This window comes from Quercus lobata, chromosome 9 (assembly GCF_001633185.2).
Source record: "Quercus lobata isolate SW786 chromosome 9, ValleyOak3.0 Primary Assembly, whole genome shotgun sequence".
NCBI classification, from domain to species: domain Eukaryota; kingdom Viridiplantae; phylum Streptophyta; class Magnoliopsida; order Fagales; family Fagaceae; genus Quercus; species Quercus lobata.
This window is the reverse complement of record NC_044912.1, coordinates 9,171,468-9,188,742: the sequence shown is the minus strand read 5'-3', so window position 1 is coordinate 9,188,742 and position 17,275 is coordinate 9,171,468. Positions and strand designations below refer to the sequence as shown.

Genomic DNA, 17,275 nt, shown 5'->3' with positions numbered 1-17,275 from the left:
CCTCTTCTCCTCCTTCTTTACTCATGTCTTCCATCTTCTTTATTCATCCCCTCCATCTTCGTCATTGATTTCTTCCTTACTATTTCCTTCTTCTTCATTCATTCTCTTTTTTAAAGTGAGTCCCTCTCTTAGTATGAGCAGCAATGAGGCGGAGATTGGAGAAACTTTGAAGACGAGTTTAAAAGACGCTTGACAGTTTACTTTTCTGTACTACCGATGTAATGGTTGCTTAGGCAGTTCACATTTTGTATAGGCTCGTTTGAGCCCCTTTTTGTATGTTGTAGCAATTTTTCATATTAATAAAGGTTGTTGTCTACCTTATTTCGCATATTATGTCTTTACGTTTTCATAAATTTGCAAGCACTGCTCGACACAATGATATAGCATCTAAATCAATGACGACTAAAACCAAAATACTCGATAATAAATAGATATCGCCATAACTTTGATAGAAGTGCTTAGCACAATAAGGCCGACCCGTAAGAAGTAGTACTTACCCGGAACTAGCCGAGGAGAGAACCGAAGGCTTGATGCCGTGTGAGAAATAACCATCCGAGGACATATCACCTGCCAAATGAATAGCCCTCGTATACGACTGAATGCTGGGGCGTTCCACCACCTTCCTTACACCCTTATTGGCCTTAACCTTCTATGGTGTTTAAGCCGTGGACGAAGTGACTTGACGTTTTTATCAAGTAGCCCATCTTACTAAATTCGAACCTTTTCTTATCTAAGTGTTTGGTTTCTCCATTGGCTTGGGTCCGAGGACCATACACGGCCCTGGTACTGTCCGACACTTGTAACTTTTATTTTTTTGTACTTGGTTCCCCCATAGGCTTGAGTCCGAGGACCATGCAATGCCTTGGTTCCGTCCCTGGGCCCCTGTGCTGAACCGGGCTTGGGCCGCGAATCTATTGGGCCCACAAATTAGGGGGTATTTTCGTAATTTTAGGTCACACGGTATTTTTCGGGCGTCCCGGTGTTCGAGGTGCTCCTTCTCGAGACTCCTTTATCTTCAGGGCTGCAGACGACATTGGAAATCGTGCCAGAGACGTTTTGTCTGTAGCGTTCCTTGAGACGCTGCGTGAATTAAATGCCACCACCTTATCTTTTAACATAAATAGGAGAGAAAATTGCTCTATCCACACACAAATCCTTCAGATTCCTCCCTTAGTTCATCATGCTTGAGGCAGGGCTTGGGAAAAAGGAGCTCCCTCCGCCACAAAGGCGTCATGTCCCCCCGAGACTCAGAGTAGGGAGGTACGGGCCAAGGAGGTGCAAGTTCAAGGGAGCATTCCATTTCGTCATAGGGGAGAGGGTCTTTTTCCCTCTTTTAGTCAAAATCCGAAGCAGGTTCTGGTCATGCCAGTTTTTCGGTATGTCCAAGGAAGGAATTTCCACCATCAGCACTGTCTGCCTTGTAGCAGGCAAATTTTTGTGGGGGCTTCCCAATCTCAAGCTCCTAGCACCTTTTCTGTAGATGGTGTGAGCCTGAGGTCAGGTTCTTTGGCTGCCTGAGTTATGGGCATGCAGAAGTGTCGAGGAATAGTTTCCTTAGACAATAACTTGGCGTAGTAGCCAACCTCTCCTCTGAGCTGTCCCAACGGCCTTATCTCCACTCGCTTGTATTTTCCTTTACTTATGTAGTCAGCTTTAGTGTAAGCTTGTTTCAGCTTTTCATTGTACACTGTACTGTTCCTTTGTCTTAATAAAATATGTGTCTATTTCTCCATACATATCTTTCTTCTCCGTAACAACTACTTTATGCATGAATATTAAATGCAAGCTTGCCCTTAAGGATATTCCAGGCAGAAAAAATGCTTTAACACAAGTTCCTACTAATTTAAACTCACAAATATTATCAAGTATAACAATGGTAACTTTCAATAAATTAAATTCTTGGAACTAACCGGGATAAGCGCTGAGTACTACGCGATGCATGCTAGACCGATGTCCGAGAACGATAATCTCTAAATAATTCGTCTGAAAGGGTAGCTAAGTAGCGAGGGACTTTGGTTGTGCTTTTGGGGTAATATGTTGCGCCGTATCGCATCAACCCCTTTGATACTGGGGATCCGAGGGTAGACCGAGGAATCCGCGCAATCAAGGTATTAACCCGTCTGCTAACGCGGAGTTCTCTTCGGAGGGATTTCGAGGTTTACGGGCCATAGTTTTTTCTTCAAATAGTTGGTTCCTCATCCAAGTAGTTGGTTTCCCCATAGGCTTAAGTCCGAGGACTATGCAATGCCCTGGTTCTGTCCAAAACTTAGTTTTCATTACATCCAGGTAGTTGGTTTCCCCTGAGGCTCGGGTCCGAGGACCATGCAATGCCTTGGTTCTGTCCAAAACCTAGTTTTCCACATCCAGGTAGTTGTTTCCCCATAGGCTTGAGTCGAGACTTTTGCAATGCCTTGGTTCTGTCCAAAAACCTAGTTTTCACATCCAGGTAGTTGGTTCCCCTAGCTGAGTCCGAGGACTTTGCAATGCCTTGGTTCTGTCCAAAACCTAGTTTCCACATCCAGGTAGTTGGTTTCCCCATAGGCTTGAGTCCGAGGACTTTGCAATGGCTTTGGTTCTGTCCAAAACCTAGTTTTCCACATCCAGGTAGTTGGTTTCCCATAGGCTTGAGTCCCGAGGACCTATGCAATGCCTTGGTTCTGTCCAAAACCTAAGTTTTCCACATCCAGGTAGTTGGTTTCCCCAATAGGCTTGAGTCCGAGGGACTTTGCAATGCCTTGTTCTGTACAAAACCTAGTTTCATTAATCATCCAGGTAGTTGGTTTCCCCTGAGGCTTTGAAGTCCGGTGGGACCATGCAATGCCTTGTTCTGTCCAATAAACCTAGTTTTCATTACATCCAGGTAGTTGGTTTCCCCTGAGGCTTGGTCCGGTGGCCATGCAATGCCTTGTTCTGTCCAAAACCTAGTTTTCCACATCCAGGTAGTTGGTTTCCCCTGAGGCTTGAGTCCGTGGACCATGCAATGCCTTGGTTCTGTCCAAAACCTAGTTTTCATTACATCCAGGTAGTTGGTTTCCCCTAGGCTTGAGTCCGTGGACCATGCAATGCCTTGGTTCTGTCCAAAACCTAGTTTTCATTACATCCAGGTAGTTGGTTTCCCCTGAGGCTTGAGTCCGGTGGACTATGCAATGCCTTGGTTCTGTCCAAAACCTAGTTTTCATTACATCCAGGTAGTTGGTTTCCCCAGAGGCTTGAGTCCGGTGGACTATGCAATGCCTTGGTTCTGTCCAAAACCTAGTTTTCATTACATCCAGGTAGTTGGTTTCCCCAGAGGCTTGAGTCCGGTGGACTATGCAATGCCTTGGTTCTGTCCAAAACCTAGTTTTCTCTTTGTGCGGGATCTTGGCCTTAGGGGAGTTAGCTCCTCAGCCAAGCCCCTAGAGTTTATCCATACGGTTAACGTTACAAAGTGCCTAGTTTGCTCTTTACGGGGGACCTTGGCCTTAAGGGAGTTAGCTCCTCAACCAAGCCCCTAATCAAGAAACGTAGTTCCTAACGGAACTTTATACTAGAATTTTATAACCAGCGGTTAGATATAACGAAGAAACTCTACCGACCCACTTCCTATACCAACACACAAGCCCTCCCCACAGATGGCGCCAATTGTAAGGACGCGTTTCGTGGCGGACCGTAACAGTGTCGGGTTCGCGCGTGAAAAGGCCCCTAACAATATCATTTGTAGAGCGTGGGTTTGGAAGGCTAGGCCTTGGTTGACAGGCGGTAGGCTTTTCGTGGTATTCATACAAGTTTCGGTTTTCCTTCACCCCTGGAGTCTTTCTCCTGGAGGTGGGCTGGGAGGCTCTGGTTTCTGGCCATTTTTCCCAACCCCCCCTTTTAGGTTACTTCTTTTTCCTTTTATATTCGCCTGCGTTCATTGTCCTTCGTCCACGTATAGGGTCAATCTTTCCAAAATTGATACTTGTCCCATCAGCCCATATTCAAAGTCGTTGGGGGTGGTTGTAAAAGCTAAAGACTGCGGCTCTGTCAGTTTCAGAGCATTAAATGGCAGTAACAGTAGCTTTCCCTTGATATTTTAGATCTTTCTTCCAAGTTTCAGTCCTATACCGTCTTTACCCTTATTTCTTCTTTGGGGGGACTTTGGGTCTGCCGAGGATTGAGCTGTCCTCGGCGGTATCCAAAGGCTATTTTGTTGAGCTTGGGCCATAGCCCTCCTCGGCTTGGGCCTCCGGATTCTCCCTGGGTAGATGGGCCTGGCCCATAGATCATTTGGGCCCCACACATAGTTTTAAAGCTTAGGGCCTGTTGGAATAGGTACACAAATCTATAGTTTTATAGCTTAGGATCTGTTTGGAATAGCACATTTTTGTTCATATATTTTGTTTTAAAAATAATGTATACATTTTTTCAATAAAAATCTTATGTCCTACCTTTTATTTTCCTTAAGGATTCATATGTGTTTGATTTTTTTTTTTTTTAACTTTAATTATTTTATAGATAAAGTTAGATAAAATATAAATTGTGATTAGTAAAACATAAATTTGAAATTTTGAAACACACAAAAAATGTTTTTTTTTTTAAAAAATATAGACAAAATCATTTGTATTTCACATTTTCATTCCTATTGGCTCACAAAAATCTCAAAACACTCAACAAAACACTACACACCTTGACACCTACATACAAAACCCTTTCCAGAAACCCTATCAAAACCCTTATCTCATTCTCACTCCCAAAAAAAAAAAAAAAACCAATGGCACTCTCCAAACTCACCCAAATCAGAATCCTAGCCAGACCACCATTCCACCACCACCACCCACCACCGCAATCCACCTTCATCTCCCTCCGCTCCCTCTCCTTCTCCTCCCCAGAAGAAGCCGCAGCCGAGCGCCGCCGCCGCAAACGCCGCCTCCGCATAGAACCCCCACTCTCCTCCCTCAACCGCTCCCAACAACAACAAACCCAACAGCCCCAAAAACCCCAACAATCCCAAATCCCCCAAAACCCCAACTCCCCAAAGCTACCCGAACACGTCTCAGCTTTATCAGGCAACCGCCTCAACCTCCATAACCGTATTCTCACCTTAATCCGCCAAAACGACTTGGAAGAAGCCGCACTCTTTACTCGCCACTCTGTCTACTCCAACTGTCGCCCCACCATTTTTACAGTTAATTCGGTTTTGTTCGGTTTGCTCCGGCAATCCAAGTACTCCGATCTCCTCTCTCTTCACCGGTTCATCACTCAGGCCGGCATTGCCCCCAATGTCATCACTTACAATCTCCTCTTCCAGACTTATCTGGATTGTCGAAAACCCGACACGGCTTTGGAACACTTTCGACAGTTTGCTAATGATGCGCCCATCAATCCTTCTCCAACTACTTACAGGATTTTGATCAAAGGGTTGGTCGATAATGGCCGGGTTAGTAAGGCGATCGAGATGAAAGAGGAGATGGGTGTTAGGGGTTTTGCCCCTGACCCTGTTGTGTATAGCTATTTGATGAATGGGTGTGTGAGGAGTGGGGATTTGGATGGTGTGTTCGGGCTTTTCGAGGAGTTGAAGGAGAAGCTTGGTGGGTTTGTGGAGAATGGGGTTGTGTATGGGGCTTTGGTCAAAGGGTATTTCATGAAAGGGATGGAGAAGGAGGCTATGCAGTTTTATGAGGAGGCTGTTGGGGAGGGTTCGAAGGTGAAGATGAGTGCTGTCGCGTTTAATTCGTTGTTGGATGCATTGAATAAGAATGGGAAGTTCGAGTTGGGGTTGAGGTTGTTTGATAAGATGATTGAGGAGAATAGGCCCCCGTGGTGTTTGACAGTGAATTTGGGGAGTTTTAATGTGATGGTGGATGGGTATTGCGCGCAAGGGAGGTTTAAGGATGCCATTGAGGTTTTTAGGAAGATGGGAGAGTATAGGTGTTGTCCGGATACTTTGTCTTTCAATAATTTGATTGAGCAGTTGTGTGATAATGGGTTGTTGGGTGAAGCCGAGGAGGTATATGGGGAGATGAGTGAGAAGGGGGTGAACCCAGATGAGTTTACGTTTGTGTTGTTGATGGATGCTTGTTTTAAGGCAGATAGGGCGGATGATGCAGCTGGGTATTATAGAAAAATGGTTGAGTCGGGGCTGAGGCCGAACTTGGGGGTTTATAATAAGTTGGTTGATGGGTTGGTTAAAGTAGGGAAGGTGGATGATGCCAAGTCATTTTTTGATTTGATGGTGATGAAACTCAAGATGGATGTTGCGAGTTATGAGTTTATAATGAAGGCGTTGAGTGAGGTTGGGAAGTTGGATGAGGTTCTTAATGTGGTTGATACAATGTTGGATGATGATGGGGTTGAATTAACTGAGGAATTGCAGGAATTTGTAAAAGGGGAGTTGAGGAAAGAAGGAAGGGAGGAGGATTTGGGGAAGCTTATAGAGGAAAAGGAAAGGCAGAAGGCTGAAGCTAAGGCTAAGGAGGCTGAAGCAGCAGAAGCAGCCAAGAGAAGTGCAAGAGCTGCCGTTGCTTCTTTGCTTCCGTCTAAGTTGTTTGGAAATAAGGATGGAGAGACGGAGTCTGCAGAGGCCAATACAAATCTTATTGAAGCTACTTCCGTGAATGAAGAGGTGCTGAGTCCTGGTGAAAATGCTTCTGTGAATGCTGATGGGGAATCGACAGAGGAAGCCGTTACTAATAGTGTGGATTCAGGTGGTATAGAAGCAAAAAGTGATGGTGCGAATTAGCAGGTAATAGTTTGAATGTGCATGATTTAGTGGGGAAATGATCGTTATCTGTGTTCCTTTTCTTCATGTAATACTTTGGAAATTTAAACCTCATATCATTTGCTACTCTGATCAATTTATATGTAACTAGGACTTTTGGAAAGGATGATGGTTTATTTTTATTTACTTCACTCGTTTATTTCATCTTGGTACCGGTGGATTTATGGTTTTGATTTTTGAAGATTTTTTGACACTGACAGAGATAACTCCTTCGATTCTATGTCAGTCTCTGTTAAACTACTACTGTTGAAGCATTTTTTTCTCCCCTTCTTAAACCCATACTGGTACTTGAACCCAAAGAATCTTGAAATTGTTTTGTTGAAGATTCAACATGAGTTAACTTTGGTCTTCTCTAAATTTACATCCTCATGATTGCAATTGAAGGTAGGACTACCATTTGAATCCACAGCAGAATCTCCAGCAAACTGAACCGATAGATGGTTCTCTTGCCAGTTCAAATGACATGGTTATGTATACCCTATAAAACAGGGGATTGTTAGGTCTATTGATGAGTAAAAGTGTAAAACCATCATTATTAATTCCTTTAGCACAATTTATGGGGGAATTATTTTTAGAAACCTAGCTGGTATGCAAGACATAATAATATTAGATTACCAGTCTGATCTGCAATGTCAATCATAAGACAAGGAAGGTTGCCATGTTGTAAATTGAATTTTTTATCTCCTGTACATTTGACGTAGACATAGAGCCCTTCAATTTCGTGGGGGAAAACTGATGATTAGAAATAAATGGTGAGGCAAAAAACATAGGATGTGGATCACAACTCAATAAGTTGAAGTCAAAAAATGGAGTTAGCATTTAGCAAGCAGATGTAGTCATTACATTTGACATTGATAGCGCTCGCACTTACACAGTTACACTGGTTGGCAAGGTTTTCTATCTACCATTCACTTTTTCTGTTCTAATGCGACCATTTGGCACACTCAGGTTAGTCATCTGTCTCAACGTTCTTTACGTTTCGTGGTATCCTTGGTACTTGGTAGCTTGCTGGTCTTGTTCCTTTACAGAAATTTGTGGTGACTTCTGGTTAGTAACCACAATTTCATGAGGTTACTGTCTTCTACGCTAATAAAGTGACGATGGAAAATTGTAACTTACTTTATAACATCCTTAATATCCACAACTCCCTAGAAGATACTGGCAAAATAGCTGTGAGAAAAATGAAAATGGCCCCTTTTTTCCAGTCTTTTTATTCTCAAATCTTCTCAGATGCCCAAATATATGTTGAAATATAAGCAGTCCGACTGAATAACATGATCACATGGCCTCAATCATCAACAATCTTTTTAGTTGTTACATACTCTAGTTGTTGAAAAATTTGATGATTTGCTTTTTTTGTTAAGTAAAAAATGAAAATAGTAGATGAAACTTATAAATGTTAGACTCAAACATTTTTCTTAAAATGATGTGATTATTTTCTAACAAGACTTTAATAACATTAAAAATGATGTTACTTTATCAAGAACTTACAAGCCTTACGTTGAATCATGCAGCTATCGTTGTTAAAATTTTAGTGAAGTACGTTCCGTGGTGCCACACACACACACACACCAAAGGCGAAAGCGCAGGACACAACTCCAACGCCTAAAGTATCTACTGTCTAGTATCCAATCCCAACACACTGCCATAGCTTGTACTTGTAGTCTTAATCTGGATTTAAAAAGCCAATTAATTAATGATTTATCAGTCAAACGGTGAAGGAGAACGAGCTTGCTTATTATACAATTGGAAGAATCTGAAAACTAGAAGTCCTCGATACTTTCATACATTATAACATACCAGAAAAATTGAATAATACAACACACAATTTGTGTCCCAAACATAACCCTTAAATATGTATTCAAAAACATCTTTCTCAGCTACAGAGGTTTGGTATGCACACCCCAGCATCTGGATTCTGTTGCTCCTTCCATATCCTCCCAGTAACTCTCAGCTTCAGCTCTTTTCTATCCCCACCCGAGAAGAAGAGAGCCATGTTTCGTTGGATAATGAGACCATCATGGCTGTCCCTGACCTTCTTGTGGCTATCTCGAATACTTCGTGGGGTACCCTCCCATATGAGTTTCCTCCCATTTGCCCCGACCTCAAGGCTGTAACTATAGTTCCGAGCCTCATTCTCGTCACCCATGAAACGGAGGAATGCCATGTAAACAGGGGCCATGCCAAGCTGGAAAGCTTCAAAGTGAAGGCAGAAGTATTGACCAAAACAATGAAATACCTGATGAAAATAGCACCCAAGCCAATAAGATTCAGGCAATTAGGGGTACACATGCTGCTGGTTAAATGTAAACCAGAATTTCCAGGTCAGAGTTGATCAGCTTTTCCTTTTGATTTAATTAAGAACAAAATAGTTCTCTATCAAAATAAATTAAACTGCTTAGTGAGCTGTGCGTGCTACTTTTTTCCAGTGACATCCTCTAATAGGCTGCTTGCAATGACATGGACACACTGACACACAAAATACGCAGATAATACACTTCAGCCTGGCCTCAAAATGTCACACACAATGCACAGCATGGCCAATGGCCTTCGGGCCTGTTGGCTCTGGAGTTTGTATGCACAGTTAACACTGAGCAAAAAAACAAGAAAATAACTAGGATACCCAGTCATACCCTTTTGGTTCTAACACCATCATTGAAAACAACTATGGAGGCACATCACATATTGCTTACTATGGAAATCCAACCAAAGAGCCTAAATGCAATTTTAACACTTACTGTCAGCATCCAAGTGGCATTTTCAACTTCCCGGGGATTAGACTTCACGTAGCGATGGTTAAATGTGCATCCTGTGTGCATGTCCACCTTGTGATCATCCCTCAGATGGGCAACCAGGAAAGGGATATCCCCAACAACAGAGCACTCTGATCCAGCATACGGACAATTATATGGTCTGAAGTTGCACGTTGCCTCATGTTTAAGCTTACTGTAGTATGGAAATATTTCTGGGCATCCCAAGGAGTAATACTTGCAGGGCAGTTCAAGTGACTCAGCCACCTTCTCCAAGGCCAAACACCTAATATCTCCAAGCTCTTGTCTACAAGTGGGGCATCGATTTTGTACCCTTGTTTTACAGGTAGAACACAGTGTATGTCCATTGTGGCACTGCACGAAAGTAATTTGTTATCAAATATAAAACAGAATAGACAGATAGACAGTGACAACATGAGAGAGAGAGTAGATAGATAGACAGCTAGATAAAGTGATAAACAGACAGATGAAGATATTGACCATTGCCCTATGCACATAGGAACACTCTAATTTATCAAAATTACAGCTTAATGAGATTATTATTGGGGAAAAACAAGCCATACTTCACAGTTTAAAGCAGGCCCACTGGTTATATCACAACCTTGACCTTTATTGAATGATTATCCATAGAAGTCCTCTATGCTGCAGGGAAAGGACCTCAGCGACCCAATGAGTAACAGAATTCCCATATATAACCCCGCTGGCCAACTTCCTTCTGGCAAGTAAAATAGTTGATAACTGCAAAAGCCCTCCCAACCCTTAGATGACATTTTCTCTCTCACAAACGTGACAAACCAAATATATCTCAACTCTCCTCTATTTCAGCATATTCAGAGGACAGGCTCCAGTAGCTCCCAACAAATTACCTTTTCTCCAAAAAGTTGTTTTACAAAAGCATCTTCAACTATCAACTTATCAAACTTCCATGAAAAGTACAAGCAAAGAAACTGCTGATGCACTCTTTTTTTTTTTTTTTTTTATTAGTAAAGGAAATTTAATTCAAAAACTTAATAATGAGTCACCCGAGTATACAGGAAGTATACAGCCAGGGACCAACATAATCAATTACATAAATTACAAGCATCCATCAAATCATAGATCGAAGAAATAGAATGACTTCCTATGATAGACATCCAGTCCGATAGAGCTTTAAAGAAGAAAAGTTTTAAATCAGCTATAGTCCTTTCAGAATCTTCAAAACACCGGTTGTTTCTCTCCCGCCAAATGCACCACATCAAACAATGAGGGACAACCATCCAAATAACACCATTACGATGATGACCAAAATTTCCTTGCCAACAAGCAAGGAGTTCAACCACAGTCTTTGGCATCGCCCAGTGTATACCAAACAAGGTGAACACCATAGACCACAACTCATAAACAATAGGACAATGTAGTAAAAGATGGTCTACTGATTCTCCATTACTTTTGCACATATAACACCAATCTGGTATCAACACCTTCTTACGTAAATTATCAATAGTCAAGATCGTTCCTAAAGCTGCAATCCAAACAAAAAATGCAACTCTAGAGGGAACCTTTTGCTTCCAAATACTTCTCCAAGGGAAAGATTGAGTACATACGCCCAACAAAGCCTGATAGTAACTGCTTACCTCAAAACCCTTGCTCTTAGCAGGTGTCCAACACATCTAATCCTCACCAATACCTCTCAATGAGACTCCATATATAACATTCCAAAAAATAGACAAAGAATCTGATTCCCTATCATGAATTTCTCGCAAGAATTCTAAGTCCCAAAAAAGAACCCCATTAGGGAACTACATGAGATCAGCCACATAAGCCTCCTTATCATTATTGATTCTGAATAGATCTGGAAAACACATACTCAAAGGATTATCCCCACACCAAACATCATGCCAAAATTTCACTCTAGTCCCATCTCCAATCTGAAACTGCTGATGCACTCTTTAATGTGTCAAACATAACCATACTTGAGCTTCTCCCTTCAGGTAACTCCAAGCCCAAAAATATTTTGATAATTAAGGCACATGATTTCAAGCAGCAGATGTTGAATTGCACTTTGTCAAAAGGCACTGTGATCAGCTATTCAAGGGATCCAAGAAATATAGGAAATGGTAATGGGAAATAAATGAGAGCAATGTCAATGAGAGAGAGAGAGAGAGAGCATCCTAAAGGAATTCTCTATGTCCAAAAGTTAGAGAAACATGGCAACTACTCCAAGCTCCAACTTATGAGTTATGACGTAGGATAACTTATGTAGCTATGATATAAATGGTTGTACAGGTCTGCAAATCAACTTAGCATATAATTACCGTATCACATTTCATAGCAATATCAGTGATGCTCCTGACAAGCTGGTGAAGTGAAACTTCTCCAACCATTTCAGGTACGTTTCAAACCCTCATCAATCTGTAAGTAAGAAATTTTCATTTACATTCCACTATTTGGAGTTTGGAAAGAAAAACATATGAGCCTATCTTGCTTTAACAAATAGTAAGTAAGATTAGTCAAAGAAACTTTTCAAAATGTGCTCAAACTATGACCCTAGGTTACTCTACTGGAAAAATATTTTCAAGTATCTTTTCTTTTAAATGTTATATTACACCCTTAATCAACCGTTAGCATACATCAAATTTCCCCCACTTCAGTGTTCCTTTCTAATGCAAACCCATACCAATAAAATTTCTATGCTAAACGTTTCACAAACCACTCATTGATTTTACATAAACACACTATATTTGCCACCCCTCAAGTTCTAAGTTTAATAGAAGCTACTTGACAGAATCATACAATCAACCTACCAACTGCCAACCAGTCCTGCTTCTAAATTTTTGAACCTCCGTTCACTGGAAAGCGGGGTGGCCTAAAAGTTCTTTGAAAATTTTATACATGATTTGCAATGAAACTTTCTTACCTTGAACAAAGATCCATGTGAAAAGTAAAAGGACACATAAACCCAATAAGAATTAAGAAAAGTTTGATTTCTTAAATTGATGAAAATTTCTGGGTAAGCATAATATCCCATAACTATAAATTCTACAATAAGCCTTTGTTTAAATCATCGATTGAGTTCACCACTGAACAATCTTATGGCTTAATCAACCAGACAAATTAAACCCAAAAATTCCAAGCAATCAATGAGCCTATGTCTATCCTTCATAACCTACGTACACAAACCATCCAACCCAAGATCCCTATCAAATCCCACAAAAAATTGAAAGAAAAAAATTGCCAACGACCAAAACATAAACCCATATGCACAAAATATAATTCCACATGCCAAAAAAAAAAAGGGCCTTGTAAGTTTGTAGCTCAGTGGCACTGTTTGGTCTTGTTTATAAGGAGATACAAGTTTTGAATCCCCCTCCCCACTTAGTGTAGCAATTGAAATATTAAGAGAGAGAGAGAGAGAGAGAGAGAGAGAGAGAGACCTAGTGGAGTGGTGTTTGGGTGTGTAATTTTTTTACTTGGCAAGATGCCAGCATTAATTGGATTTTTAGAAGAATATAGTTAAACAAGATTTTTATTTGATTTGTAGATTCTGGAAAAAACAACTATGATATTTGACTTAAAACTTTCAAAATAAATAATGCAAATAATTCAGAAGTCAAAACTAGGCTTCACAATGAAAGGGGAGATGGTTTTCTAGCAGATTCTTTATTTTTTGCATTAGAAGGGAAATAACTGCTAAATTTAATTCATAGTCAATCATAGATGATTTTCAGTATTTAAAAGAAACTTAAGTTCTATTTTGAAAGATGATTAAGTTGAAATGTATTAAAAAACAGTTATTTTGTGAATTTATTTGTTTATATCTTATTAACATTGAATGGACACTAGTTTTATTTTTCAGTATTAATTTCGTTTGGAATTTCAGTATAATTCTTATTCTTGAGTAGTTGAAAAAAAATGTTCATACTTTGGCCCTGCCAGAAATAAAATCTGAGTTCTGTCTCTGCACTCTAAGACCTACAAGCAGAAAATCTATAAGAAGTACATATTTTATAGCAAATACTTTTTTGTGTGTCTGTTTCAGGCCTAGATTAGCCAGTAAATAGCCTAAAAAATCAAGAACATTTTATAATAACAACTTTGAAGAAAAGACTGATCTGCTTTTGATCATGGAATTGACAAAGTTGGAACAAGAGAGAAGAAGAAGAAGAAAAAACCTAAGAGGAGATGAAATGTCCTATAGTTCCATCCGACCAGCATAATAAGCCATACTTCACAATTTCAGTGATGCCCACTGGTTGTATCAAAACCTTGATTTTTATTGAATGATTATCCACAAAAATTCTATATGCTGCAGGGAAAGGACCTCAGCAACACATTGAGTTAAAGAATTCCAATATATAACCTCGCTAGCAAACTTCCTTCTGACAAGTGACGAGTAAAATCCTTGATGCCTGCAAACGTCCTCCCAAACCTTAGATTCCATTTTCTCTCTCACAAACCAAAACTCACTTCAACTGCAGCATATTCAGAGGACAGGCTCCAGTAGCTCATAACAAATAACCTTTTCTCCAAAAAGTTTTGCAAAAGGTTCTTCATCTGTCAACTTATCAAACTTTCGTGAAAAGTGCAAGCCAAAAAAACTGCTGATACACACTTTAGAGCATCAAACCCAAACATTAACTTGAATTCCTCTCTTCAAGTGACTCCTGACTCCCAGTGCAAAATATTTTGATAATTATGACACATGGTTCTTTTAATAAGAAATATTTAAAACACATAATTACAAGCAGCAGATGTTGAATTGCACTTTGTCAACATGAATTATAACAAGGCATTGTAATCAGCTATTTAAGGGACCTAAGATATATAGGGAATCATAAAGGGAAATAAATGAGACTACTCTCAATTAGAGAGAAAGAGAGAGAGAATCCTAAAGAATTCTGTATATGCAAAAGTTAGAGAAACATGGAAACTAATACGAGCTCCAACCTCACTATCCCTAGGTTAAGTAGCTGTGCTATACAGGGTTGCACATTTCAGCAAATCAACTTCACATATAATTGCTTTTCAAAAAAAAACTTCACATATAATTACCATATCAGGTCTTGTAGCAACAAGCTGGAGAAGCAAACCTTCCCCAACCATTCAGATAGACATTTCAAACCTTCCAATTTGTAAGTAAGGAAATTTTCATTTATATTCCACTCTACAGAGTATGAACAGAAACACATATAATCCTCTCTTGCTTTAAATAATAGTAAGTAAGATAAGTCAAAAAAAATATATATTTCAAATTGTTAAATTGCACCCTTAGTCTACTGGAAAAAATAATTTCAAGTATATTTTCAGTTAAATGTTAAATTACACCCTTAGTCAATCATTAACAGTAACACATCAAATCTCCTTTCATTTCTAATGCAAAGTCAGATGACCAAGTCACCAACTAACCCAACAGCCTGGTCCTAGATTTCTGACCCTCCCTTTATTGGAAAACTGGGGTGTCCTACAAGTTCTTTTGAGTAATATATTCATAGGGAGTATAAACATATGTAATCACTTAAGGCAGAAAATGGATTGATTTGCAATGAAAATTTCTGACCCTGAACAAAGATCCATTTGAATAGTAAAAGTACACATAAACACAGTAAATATTGAGAGAAGTCTGATTTGTTAAATTGATCAAAATTCTCTTCTAAGCATAATATCATCTCCGAACAAATTAAACCAAAAACAATCGAAGCAATCAACGATCCTCTCTCTATCCAACAAATCCTTCAAAACCCAGTTCCAAATAATGCTCCACACCCCAGATCCCCAACCAAATCCCACAAACAAATCCAAAGTAACAATTTTTTCAACAACAAAAACAAAAACCCATTTGCACAAAATACTAATTCCACAACACTAACTAGAGAGAGATAGGGAAAGATTGAGACCTGGTGGATTGGAGGGTACATGGAATTGGTGCAGACAGGGCATTCTAGGAGCTCGTGGACGCTGGTGGCGGGAGTAATAGCTGTTGGGCCCACAATATTGTTGGCGTTGTTGTTGTTGCCGTTAACAACGTTGTTGCTGGCATTGCGGGACTTGTTGTTTGAGGAAGAGAATTCAGAGTGGAGATGAGGATGAAGAACGTGGTGATGTGGGTGTTGAAGTTGTTGGTGTGGATGTTGATGATGGTGGATCTCATCCTCGTCCAAATCCGATGATGAAACGCACTCGATGCTGTCCAAGTCCATCTTCCTCTCACAAACTCACCCACCAAAACCAATACCCACTTTTCAAAATCTTAAATTTATGCTAAAAAATTTGAACTTTTGAGTTTTTTTTTTTGCAAGCTTCTTCTTCTCCTTCTTCTTCTCTTTGTTTTGGTTTTTAAAGGAAATATTGAGAGATGGGAAAGATGGAGAGGGAGATGAAATGGAAGAAATCGAATGGTAGGAGGAGCTGGATGGATGGATGGATTCTCAGGAACCAAACTACCCTCTCTCGCTCTCTCTCCCTCTCTCTCGTTCTCTCTCTCTGTCTCTCTTTTGTGGAAGAAGATGTTCTTTTCTTTCTTTGTTGGCTTTTTTTTTTTTTTAATTTTATTTTAGGCTTTATGTTATAGGGTTTTTTTTTTTTTGGGTTTTTCTTACAGTATATGGATATAAGTACAACCACTTTTTACGTATGTACGTATTGTCTATACCCATTCTCTCCATTTGAGTGAGAGAACCAGACAGAGAAGGACAGGGATTATTTTATGATTGAAGTTGGGATGTATCTAAACACTACTAAATTGGGTTTGGTTTGGTTTTTAGGATGGGGAATAAGGATTTTTTTTTTTTTTTTTTGGATAAAAAATTAGAAAGAAGAATAAGGCCTTAGAAATCAGGATTATGATTGCTAAATATCTTTGTAACCTATCCACTATGCTTTGTGTGAGATTTTTTTTTTTTTTTTTTTTTTTTTTCATCTAGAAGAAAATGACTGGCGGGAACAGGTTTTGCTCATCTATTATAGACTATTTTCACCCCATCTCATCTCATCTAGCCTCAAATTAGAGTAGTAAATAAACTAAACTGTTTATAATTAATATGAACTCATTCAAAAAAATGTTTGTCTGTATTTGTTTGTTTAGTAAATAAATTAAGTTCAAACCCGAATTTAAGCTCGACTATTAAACCAGTAAATTTTAATCATAATAATGTGTTTGCGATCAAGCCCATGAAATGAGGCACAGTTTAACTATATAAATATTATATTTTTATATTTAAAAGTTAGTAAATAGATTGATATAAGTTTGGGTTGTGGTTTATTGATAATTTAAACAATTCATTCATAGTAAAGATTAACAAATTTGTGAATGAGTAAAAAAATTTAGTCATGGTTTTACTGTATATGGAAAAAAAAATTAATCAAATAGTTCATGAACAAGCTTTAACTTATTTGACAAGAAAACGAACCAAACTTAAATACGTAATCTTGTTTAGTATTGAGCGTAAGCTTAACTTATGCTTGAAATAAAATTAAATGAACTCTAAACTTTTAATATGTGCATTTTTATTTAATATATATTTAAATTATATTTTTTTCCCACTTTGTTAGCACTTTCATAATTGTATCTTTGTTTCTTTCATTTCTATCTCTCTAATGTCAAATCTATTTCATTAAGAATCAGCTAAATAGCAAAACATTGACAACCTGCCTCACCCTTGATCTACTCCACTCTTGTCTTGTGTGGGTTTTTTCTACCCTAAAGAGAGGGGTACAAAACCCCTAGTTCAATCTCATCTTGCCCTCTTGCCATTCCTAAGTAGGACAACAAGAAAATAAATTAAGTTATTGT

The 17,275-nt window shown here is 39.3% G+C and overlaps 2 protein-coding genes across 2 annotated transcripts; one reads left to right on the top strand and one right to left on the bottom strand.

Moving 5' to 3' along the window:
* The first annotated feature begins 4,598 nt into the window (after positions 1–4,598).
* LOC115960487 (pentatricopeptide repeat-containing protein At3g49240, mitochondrial) lies at positions 4,599–6,876 on the top strand. Its single transcript, XM_031079417.1, has one exon. It carries the CDS (start codon positions 4,730–4,732, stop codon positions 6,695–6,697), a length of 1,968 nt encoding a protein of 655 aa, XP_030935277.1. The 5' UTR covers positions 4,599–4,729; the 3' UTR covers positions 6,698–6,876.
* A 1,532-nt stretch (positions 6,877–8,408) lies between these two features.
* LOC115960263 (E3 ubiquitin-protein ligase SINAT5-like) lies at positions 8,409–16,001 on the bottom strand. The gene is made up of 3 exons (XM_031079058.1): positions 15,381–16,001; positions 9,475–9,861; positions 8,409–8,975 (listed from the first exon to the last, which is right to left on the bottom strand). The coding sequence occupies exons 1-3, from the start codon at positions 15,681–15,683 to the stop codon at positions 8,613–8,615; spliced, it is 1,053 nt and encodes a 350-aa protein (XP_030934918.1). The 5' UTR covers positions 15,684–16,001; the 3' UTR covers positions 8,409–8,612.
* Positions 16,002–17,275: the final 1,274 nt, after the last annotated feature.

Excerpts from the sequence above, each read along its gene's own strand:
- LOC115960487 (XM_031079417.1), top strand. The coding sequence starts at position 4,730 with ATGGCACTCTCCAAACTCACCCAAATCAGAATCCTAGCCAGACCACCA.
- LOC115960263 (XM_031079058.1), bottom strand. The coding sequence starts at position 15,683 with ATGGACTTGGACAGCATCGAGTGCGTTTCATCATCGGATTTGGACGAG. Across the intron at positions 9,862-15,380 it reads TGTACCCTCCAATCCACCAG|TGCCACAATGGACATACACT; the intron begins GTCTCAATCTTT and ends ACTTTCGTGCAG. Across the intron at positions 8,976-9,474 it reads ATGCCACTTGGATGCTGACA|GTATTTCATTGTTTTGGTCA; the intron begins GTAAGTGTTAAA and ends TATTTTCATCAG.